At 38.0% G+C, this 10,857-nt stretch overlaps 1 protein-coding gene across 3 annotated transcripts in view; it reads left to right on the forward strand.

Moving 5' to 3' along the window:
• LOC122989607 (glypican-5-like) overlaps nucleotides 1-7,259 on the forward strand; it is a 58,828-nt gene extending 51,569 nt beyond the window's left edge. For all 3 annotated transcript variants that reach the window (XM_044362598.1, XM_044362597.1, XM_044362596.1), the window contains 2 exons: nucleotides 4,643-4,755; nucleotides 5,645-7,259. In XM_044362598.1, coding sequence (XP_044218533.1) covers nucleotides 4,643-4,755; nucleotides 5,645-5,746 — 215 coding nt within the window. In that variant the 3' untranslated portion in view covers nucleotides 5,747-7,259. The remainder of the gene's footprint in view (nucleotides 1-4,642; nucleotides 4,756-5,644) is intronic.
• Nucleotides 7,260-10,857: the final 3,598 nt, after the last annotated feature.

A 10,857-nucleotide genomic window follows, 5' to 3' on the forward strand; every position in this document is an offset into this window, starting at 1 on the left:
AATCAGATTTAAGAAAGAAGAATTAAGATTTAAGAAGAATTAAGAAAAATCCTGCTAAATTTGTTTCTATAAAAGACGGAAAACTTGTGACTGAATTCAATATAAAAGTTTTAATATTTTTTTCTTACTCATCTCAAAACCATGTCTTTTTTGGGGGACAGTTTATTAGTCTAATAACAACAAGAACGTCACAATAAAATAAAGTATCCAGATTTATTTTTCCCAAATGACATCATAACATTCCTGACAACGTTCCTCACACAACTGTAAGGCGTCTGTCTGTCTCTTTTGAGACTAAAAACATCCTCGAAATCTGTGTGTGTGTGTGTGTGTGTGTGTCTGTGTGTGAGAAAGAGAGAGATGCACTTACTGCTTGGCAGCCAGTCTGCTTCCTGTGGGTCACCGCAGCTCTGATTTATGGCTGTGCTCCACCTGCCTGGGACCCTAACTGTCACCCCTGGACCACCGCTTCGCTCGAATCTAATTCCATTTTTATCTTATTATTTTGGAAAAGTATCTTAATTACAAGTCAACGGTGAAGAAGACACATTTATTTGTTTGGAAAGGAGGGGATGATGGATCACAGTCCTCTTGTTTTCACCAGCCATTATAATAGCTGCGACCATTTGTGTCCCTTCTTGTAAACTGTCAGTTAAGCTCTGCTGGGGATGCAAAGCGTGGAGCGAACGGAGCTGTTGGCTTTTTATATGTCTGGCGTTCATGAAAAAAAAAAGGCAGAAACTTTTGGCTGAACTGAAATAGTACTAACCTGTACACTCCAATCTACAAATGCAATTCACTGACAGCATCCTTCAAATGTCACTCCCGCATTCTTATCACACACGCACACACTCATTACTCATTGCAGGAAAGGTTAAACTACCCCATGAGTGTGACCAGTGACATTGTTCATCATTCATGTCTGGCTGTGTGTGTGTGTGTGTGTGTGTGTGTATTTCTTGCCAATCTGCCATATGTGACATGTTCTGGATAGTTGCTAAGAGACAAACATGCCGGAGGGCACGTAGGAGGAGACTGCATGTTGTCACCCGCTTTAGAGCACACACACACACACACACACACACACACACACACACACGGACAAGCATATGCACATACAAAGCAACAGCCTTTCAAATAGAAGTTGGAGCGACACTAATGTAAGATATTCAGTCTAATTATAATCCTCATGGTATTGGACCAGTGCTAAAGCAGAAAACGCATTAACGGTTTTTATTAATGGTTACATCCTTTATCAATCTATTGCTGCTTCAACCCTCTCAAATATGAACATCTGCTGCTTTATATCACTGCATACTGAGTGTCTTTGAGTTTCGGGCTGTTAATCAAAACAATCATTTGAAGACATTACATTGGGCTTTAGAAAATTGTGATTGGAAATTTCAATTTTTTGGGGGACATTTTATACATTAAATGAATTGAATGAACAATTCAACTTCATTTAGACAACATCAATCATGTAAGGTTGTCACATTGTACGAGACGCCTATAAACTCTTGGTCACAATCTGTCAGACTGCACGATATCATTTGTTAAATTGTGCGCTCAATGCACTGAATTGTAGCATCACGATGTAATCTGATGCTTTTGATGCATTTGAAATCTGAAAATGCAGCAAAGTCACACAAACTGCTTTTTTTGTTTTACTTCCATCATTTTGGTTTTTGTGTGTCATGTACATATTAAGGAGAACAAGTGTCTTCCCTAAACTTTATTCAATAAACTGCTTTATTGAAATTACGAAATTACAAATTACAAGAAATCACACCGTCCTGTGTATTCAGTGTCATTTCAAGGAATATTCTGTTTGGTTTGTTTGTAGTCGTGGGTCGGAATTGAAGACTTACATTTCTAGCATTCTTTCGGACTTAAATTTCAGACATTGTCAGAATTTTGCCTCGGGCTGCCTTTGGTCACCAAAATGCTGATCAAAGATTTTACCACATTTCTCTCACAATTGTCAACTTTTGTATCAGAAAGCCCAAAATCTGACAGTGTAAAGGGGCCTTTAGTCTGCTCTCCTGCCAACTACTCCGGTCTGAATCTTCATTCATCAATAAATCAAAAAGTAGTATGTTATTTATTTCTTGTTACCTATTTCAAAACTTTTTTCATATCTATCTAGCAGCTATTTGTAACTGTTTTTATACTATTTTCCTATATTCCTCTAAAATCATAATTTCATAGGACAATATAACTCCGGATGTTAGAGTAATAACTCACACACCCTGCTAGTGCTCCTCCTCCTTAAAGTATTTTTTAGGTACTTTATGCCATTAAAATAGGACAGAAGAGAGGTGACAGGAAATGAGGACAAAGAGAAAAAGAAGGAATGACATGCACTTGGCCCCAATTAAAAACAATCCGGAGACACGTACCAATATATGGTATGTAACCATACCATATAACCAACCAATATATCAATCACTAAGCCACCAGGACAATTCTTTATGTTTATTTTGTCTAATCAAAGGGACAAAATAAATCTACTTGCCATTGTTCATCTAAACTATCTCACATGAAGAACATAAAGGAAGGTGAGAGTGAGAGACATGAATGAATTTCATGTCATAGCATGACTTCATCACACCACACTTGTTGTTAGGGAAAAGCAATAATATTATGATCCATTTCTAAGGGGTTCACACCAGATGTGACACACGGTTTTTCAGTTCTGATGGGAACAGATGGACACAAAACAGACCACACACACACACGCAAACATGCACACACACACACACACATTGACACAGCTATGAACTCAGGGTAGAATATTGCTCCATGCAGCTATTTGTCAAGACAGCACACAATAAAGGACAGATGCTTAATTGGTAAATATTCTGCTGTGACTAAATCATCTAAATCATTAACACACACAAAAACAAAAACACATCACACGTCGTCTCTCAGACAGATTTGCCTCAATATGCTTTGTTTTCGCACTGTCTGCGCTTTGGGTTTCAAAGCTTTGTGTGTGTGTGTGTGTGTTCAGTTGTATATTTATATGGGTGTTTTCCTAATTTCTGTATCATTATGCCAGATAATAGTTGTGCGAGTGTGTGAACGTTAACGACTTACCTCATTCCTCAGCTCCTGAAAGAGGCTCTTTGTCTATTGTACTGAAGGACAATGTCTATTGTAAGACAGAATCAGATTTCTGCCCAAGCAAGTGTGTGTCTGTCTGTGTGTGTGTGTGTGTGTGTGTGTGTGTGTGTGTGTGTGTGTGTGTGTGTGTATGTATGTGTGTGTGTGTGTGCGTTTAGCCAGTGGCACAGTCTGTCACTACATGAAATACGTGCACATACGCATTGAAAACGTGCACACACACACACTGCTTGTGTGATTTGCAGGAAGGCTTAGATTCACAGCACAACCTGGACCTACATAAGTCTACGGTGTTGTCCTTTCAAAGATGTACACACACTTATTATTATTAATTGTAGTTGGTCTTTTAGCCTGTGATCAGCCATGGGTTGCTGCCAATAGTGATGAAATATATGATTTTTTCATCCACATCGTGCACTGTACCCAATCTATACAAGATAATAGACGGTCTACATTTAATACTCAACCTGAAACAACTTCCGGGTGCACTGAAATGATTTTACTCGCACACACAAGTAGCTTATATCCCATCGTGTGTGAAGGTGGTGGGGTGTGAACATTTTCAGTGTATGTGCACATTTTCAGTGCATGTGTGCACATTTTCAGTGCACGTGTGCCTGTTGTTAATGTGTATGTGCATGTATTTCAGTGTTTTCAGCCTAATCGCCCTCCCATATGTCTCCCTCCTGTCCTGATCCACTCATTTACCTGAGTTCCTCCCATGAGGGGCCTGGAGAACTGCCAACACACACACACACACACACACACACACACACACGTACACTAACACATGCATGCATATCAAAGCAGTATAGCAGCTGGTGAAGTCCGGCCGTATGCCCATTAAATGAAGCAACATCGCACACATCTGTGTTTGTGTGTGTGTGTGTGTGTGTGTGTGTGTGTGTAAGGTAACAGTATTCACAACAGTGGGAAGCTGCGGTGGGTGGGGTAAAATCTATAAATCTTTCAGGTCTGAACAACAACAAAACAGCCATAAATAATGTAAAACTTGTGCAATCATGAGACTAAAAGAAATGCCAGAAATGACTTCAATAAATCTTGACTCTTAGTTTGTGGACTTATTTATCTATACAGATATTTTTAAACTAGATATTTCTAAATGATTGCAAACCCTGAACTGGTTTTGATTCATTTAATTGATCTTTCCAGACACTTAAACTGCCTCAAATGTGGGCTCAATGCTTGTAACTAGATTAATCAAGTACTGTATTTCCCATGTTTTACATTATAAGAACATAATAATAATGATAATAATAATAATAAAAGACATCTTTATTTGCAGAGTTTTTTTAAATGTGTTTTACAGAGGGTAACCATAACAAAAACAAATGGAAACACTTGGAAAATGTGATCAGATTAAAAATTAAATAAGGTGACACAAAATTCATGAATAAAATAACAAAGTAAAAATGACAATAATATAGAAAATAAAAAGCTATATAATATTATGTACTGTTATATCTTTTGCTTCTTTTTCTCCTCATTTGTTCAGGTGAAGGGACAGGTGATTCCTCCAGTGGTCATAGTCCAGTGAAGAAGGACATGGCTCCTCCTCCTCCTCCTCCTCGTCGCCCCGTCCCTCCTCATCACGTCTCTCCTCCACAGGTAGGTCATGATCATTCTTCTTTACACTTTTCGATCCAGTAATTGGTGGATTGATTCTTTATTTTTGTCTATTTTGGTCAAAATAAATAATAATACAAACTGAAAACAGAAATGTTTTTTATAGACACAAAATAACAGAGATCTAACAGAGATGATGGCAATGACTGAGAAGGTGTAGGGTAGAGTTCAGTTGTTGTCCAAAAACTATTAAAAACACGTCAATGATTCACACTGTTGCACTGGGTGACGTGTTCCTTCGCCCTGTCGAGTTTGGTGACAGTAGTTAGTTTAGAAAACGGCTCCAAAGACTAATAATAGCGATCACATTTTCAGTCTCCACAGATAGCTCAGTGTAAGGCAGACACCCACCGCACATGCAGCACTTCGCCAGCTACATATCACAACCTCTCGACTTTGTACTGAAGTTCTTTGAGAAATTTACAATGTAGTACAACAACAGAGGTCTGCAGCACAGAGGAATAATATATATCAGGCTTTGGATACACACACAATACCTGTAAGTATATCAATTCATTGTTGGTTTGGCTCCAAACATGAGATTAGTTGAAAAATATAGAAAATTGTCAGCCGTATCCTTTAAGCCAAACCACCTTGGGATACACTGACATTTGTACAGACATGTAAATATACGTACATACAGATACACATGTACACAGGCCTGCACACATGCACTCACAGTACATATACACACAGACATTGATACACACATAAAGACTGGTACCTTTTATCAGTCAATCAACAGAATAACAAATTAAACTGGTGCATGTACTATACACTGTATGTTTCCTCACTTCCTCACTCTATTCATCTATTCTTCCTTCAGTCTAATCCATGCTCACCGTGTATTGTAATGCATATTCTCCCTCAGGTGGCCGTCAGAGGCTCAGCCAACACGTTGACTGCGGAGCCCTCACCTTTGACCCTGGCGACCCTGCTGTTCCTGCTGCTGTCACCATGGGAACCCCGCTGACCATCCAGAGACAGATCCTGAGACAAGACTAAGACAGAAAGACTGAGAGACAACCACACACGCTGTATGTTTTGTGGTTATTTGGTGTTTGAAATGTCTGTAAGCGCAGCTCGACACTGATTGTTTCTTTGCGGACGACGAGGGAGGACGAGCTGTTGATTTATCACAGTTGCAGGTTGCGCAGTGAGCATTTTTGTATTACCTGTACTGACCTCTTATGTGTATGTGTTTATTTGTATTTAACTTTGATACGTTAGAATTGCACATCACCACTGACTTTTTTTGAAGAGAGATGTAAATACAAATATATATATTATATATTTATATAAAGAGTTTCTATAGATAACAATGGTTTGATGTGTAAATAGAGATTAATATAGAACAGAGCAGATTGACTTGGATGTTAAGGGATGTTTGGTTTGGTTTGACCTTTACATTATGTATACCCCACAGAGATAAGATTCACGACAGCTATAGTTCAAACTGAAGGCTGCACTGTTAAGCAGTGGACTTATAGTGAAGGCGAACTTGTGAGGATTTTTTAATGTTAAAGAAAACTCAGCACAAAGAGCTAAACACAGGCTGGAAAAGGACGTTTTTTCAATTGGCAAAACAACAAGTTATGTGATTCTTCAGACTACTTACAGATGGCCATGCAACACACTGAAGAACTTGACAGTTTGGCATGTAAACCTGTGCGGACGAGGCCATCCAGCACTTTTTTTTTTTAACACAAACAAGCTGGGTGATTTTCATTCCTCAGCAAGTATGCTTTGATTTTAACTGCTATTGCTCAAAATTCAAATTCCTCCAAAGTCTTGGAGGTTATGGGAACAATGAGTTAAGATGACTGTCCTCCCAAGAGCTGTAAAAGCTCTATAGGAAAGGATTTAACAGCTTTCATTTCAACTTCAGTTCCATTTGTAAAACATATTATCCCTCTCAGCGGAAAACTCTCTTAAAGGGGACGTATCATGCACATTTTCAGGACTATATTTTTATTCTAGGACTCTACTGCAATATCGTTAATGTACATGATTTACAGTTCAGGAAACTCCTTGTTTATCTTATACTGGCTCTTTATGCAGCCCCTCAGTTCAGTCTCTGTCTGTAACAGGCTGTTTTAGCCCCTGTCTCTTTAAGGCCCGCCTCCTGATGAGCCCACTCTGTTTTTATTGGTTATCTCCGGCGGCTATGTAAACAAACAACAGTTGTAGGATTTAACTTCTTTTCCTCGTTCTTTGTTCAAAATGTCAACTTCTGAAATGCATCCATACATGTTTGAGCTGAATCTGATCCAAAATAATAATAATAAAAAAAGGCTATTTGTGGGCTTGCACGAATAATCTGACGTCATCACGAAGAGGAAGTAGAGGTAACTTTGCAAACGGAGCATTCCAAACAGGCTGAAGCCCCGAGTTTTGACTTGAAGGTGACATTTTTTATATACATTCACCTCAAGGTTTGGAACTTTGACCATGTTCAACATCTGACATTATAACAGTATATAAATGACAGAAAATCACAAAAAGCATAATATGTCCCCTTTTTAAAAAAGTATACAAAACAACAAAAAGCACCTCAAAACACTAAACTGTCGTGTGATTTCATGTCCAAACGTATTCATTTAAATTGCGATGACATCATACGCAAGACATCCAAGAAAAATGTAGTTAATACTTTTTCTAAGTCTGATACACGTGTCATCGGCTTGTCTCAGTATTCAGTGAAGACAAGAGTAGGGAGTGTCAAGAGAGTGATCATCGCACAGCTGAGCTCAGGTCCAAACATGTGAATTAAATGTAATTCATATTAATTAGGATTATCAAGTCCTCCTGGCTCTCTGTTGAGTCTCAAACCCCCCAAACTGTGCACAACAGCAGGACAGACAACTGGAATACTGATTAAATAAATTCAAAAGGGCTGCAGATGAACCAGCTGAAGGCCACTTTATGCATTTCTGTCAGTGGGTGACTGACTTTCTTCTCAGAGGTGTCACACTGTGCTGCATGTTTTAACCGACTCAGATGTGTGGAAGACCAAGAATACATGTTTCTCAGAGGTTTCACACTGTATATTAAATCCTTTTTGTCCTTGATCTGTCCTGGAAATTAGTAAAACTCATAAATGCGTCTACATTTTCATCACCTGAGGCAGTTTATTTATGAAGGATAGTGACTGACAGATGAGACAACGTAAGAAATGCTATTAAGAGTTTAAGAGTGTGAGATATCTGGGCAGTGAGCCCAAATACCATGTCAGCTAGCGGGATGCTTTTTATAACATAATCTGTCAAACAAATGTGCTATTATTTGATTACTATTTAAACGTTATACCCAAATGAGATTTTGGACTCAAGCCAGACCTTCCATTCCTCACAGCTCTTTCAAGGCGACCTCGTGCATAAACAAACCACTAAAACACACACACACACACACACACACACACCATAACCATTAATAAGATGAGTGGATATGGATAATGGGTGGATGTGCGCTATTTTATTGTTTTTTCTGTTGTCAACATGACTCTGGAGGAGATTTTAAAAATACAAAAAAATATATTTTCATATATTTTATATGCTTATAAGCTTTGTTTTATTTTTTCTCATAAAATAGTGGACATTTGAAGCTCTCTTGGGCAATAATTCAAAGGAAAATCATCTGGAAATTGAAGATAAAATTAATAATTCTGTGTTATTCTGTACTCACCTTCATTTGGGAGCTGCAAACTGCTATCTATGGATTGCAAGCTAAAATCTTTTGTATTGAAGGAAGTGTGAATCTTTCAGAGCATATTTGTACCTGAGCTTGAGCAATGTTTTTCATATCAAAGTGTTAAAAAATTTGCTTACTGATGTTCCTCTAGTGCTGTGCTGTCCTAATGGTTCTCAACATGTGTGTTGAGGCACGCCGGTGTGCTGTGTCATTGTTAAACAAAATCATTAAATGTACTTTATCCAAGTTTTAATACTTCTCTTTGTTTAGAAATTCTTAACTTTTTGTTGTAATGTAGCCGTACAGTATGCAGAGCCACCAGGACGCAACAAACAACCAGTTAGCAGCTATGGTTTCTCTCATCACACTCTGAAAACCACTGTGCTAATGTAAACTAAACCCGTGACTCTCATGTAAAACTAAAATAAACCTTCTGTAATAATACACTGTGTCCTGCCACTCTGTTGTGTCTTGTAATATCCTCAGTAATAAAATGTGTTTTCAAATATATATCATACTTTGTCTTTCATATATTGTGTCTCAGTGGAAGATGCCTGTGGGAGCAGAACTGAAACAAGATGAAAGACAGCAAATATGATCTCCAACAATTAAGCCATGGCAATTCAGCCGTATCTTGATCCAGTCAGTTGTGGTTTTAGTGCAGCAGTAACAGTACCAATGTTAATAATGATAATCAGAGTCTAAGGATAGAGGGTGTTGTATGCTGTGGAGCAGTCCAATCCGTCCCTCCAGCAAAAGTATTTGGCCCCCTGATGAAAGCTGAAGGTTTGATTTTTATATCATGTTTCACATTTATACTGATAAAATACATTAAATCCCAATGAATAAAACGTTGTTCCATCATATACTGCTGACATACCAGGAGATACATTATAATCATGTGCTATTTGAGCAGCGTGTGCTGCTGAAATTAAATCTAATAAGCCTTCCAGAAATAACATTTTAATATGTGAATTATAAAACTATTAACTTTAGCCTCTTGGACCAGAACACATTTATTCTTCACAAACACAAACAGGTGGCAGTCTTACAGAAATGGTGTGTCGATGCTGTTTTTTTTTTCCTGGGCTACAAGAATAGAACTTTCAATCAAGCATAAATGACGCAGGCCACTGTTTATCATGTTTAGATAACCAATAAAATGCATCTATTGTCTCCAAGTGCAATGCAGAACATCACATATGAGAAATCTTTAGCCAAATGAGGATCAAAATAAGCTGTACGGCCTGCATCTCCACTGTGCTGGTTAACGGACCCCAATCCCGGAAATACCAAAAATCCTGAAAATACTGAACTTGAACCTAATTGTTGACCACTGCCTTCACAATTTTTCTTAAAACAATAGTCAGGTGCCCAAATGAACATTGACACAGGTTTTGTTTACTGTAATCATCCCTCCTGTTCATACTGACTATTGGAAGATCCCCTTCAAATTTGTTTATAATGTAATCTGCTCTTTTAATTAAATTAAAAGTTTATCTGAAGATAATATGAGGCTTTAGTTGTCTGAGTTAGTCAAATAAAGTGTAATCTTCCAGATTTACAGCATTTCTAGTAAAAAAGAAAAAAAAAATCTCCCTCTTTGTGTCTCGATGGACAGTGTTTTCATTCTCAGCTGCAGTGGGAGTAGAGTAAAAAGAGGGAATTTGACGCTAAAAAGACTGTAACATTGAAAGATATTGACTTGATTTGACTAATTTGAACTGCTGAAGCTTCATATTAGCTTCAAATGAACTTTTAAATACATTTTTGCAGGAGGATTTTGTCTCCCATCACTTAGATTGTAAGTGCATTATGAAGGGATCTTCTATGTAGCTGTCTTGATAGAATATATTGATACAGTATATATGGTAGAAAAAAAATCCAATATAACATGTAGTGGTGGTCCTGTATTTGCACATACCTGTATACTAGTTTGCAATATGACTAAAATATGATTAAAATAAAATTTGAGCTGTATAGATAGATGTTAGATTTCATACTGCAGATGATGAATATGGTTGTGCAATCCATCATAAAGACTTTACTTAAAAAACACTCACTATTTAATTTGGTTAATTAGTATATTTTACCGTCAGTGCATCCAGCACATCAGGGTTATTAAAATGAATTTCAACAGACAGGACTTTGGCGGTGTCAAAGCCTTACGTGTACACACATATTTATGGGAACGCAGCCGCAGCTCTTTGGCCTCTGGCCCTTTGAGAGATTACTGTGATTGGATTGGCATGGTCGGGAAGTTGGCACAGATTGCCTGGTTGGCACAAGAAACTGCCAGGGGATGATGGGAAATAAAGACATCATTGAATGCAAATCGCCATGGAGAGGAAGACACAGAGAGAGAGGGGAGTGTTCTCATCCTGATGTTGGCAC

The sequence above is a fragment of the Thunnus albacares genome, chromosome 9, assembly GCF_914725855.1.
Source record: "Thunnus albacares chromosome 9, fThuAlb1.1, whole genome shotgun sequence".
Taxonomy (NCBI): Eukaryota; Metazoa; Chordata; class Actinopteri; order Scombriformes; family Scombridae; genus Thunnus; species Thunnus albacares.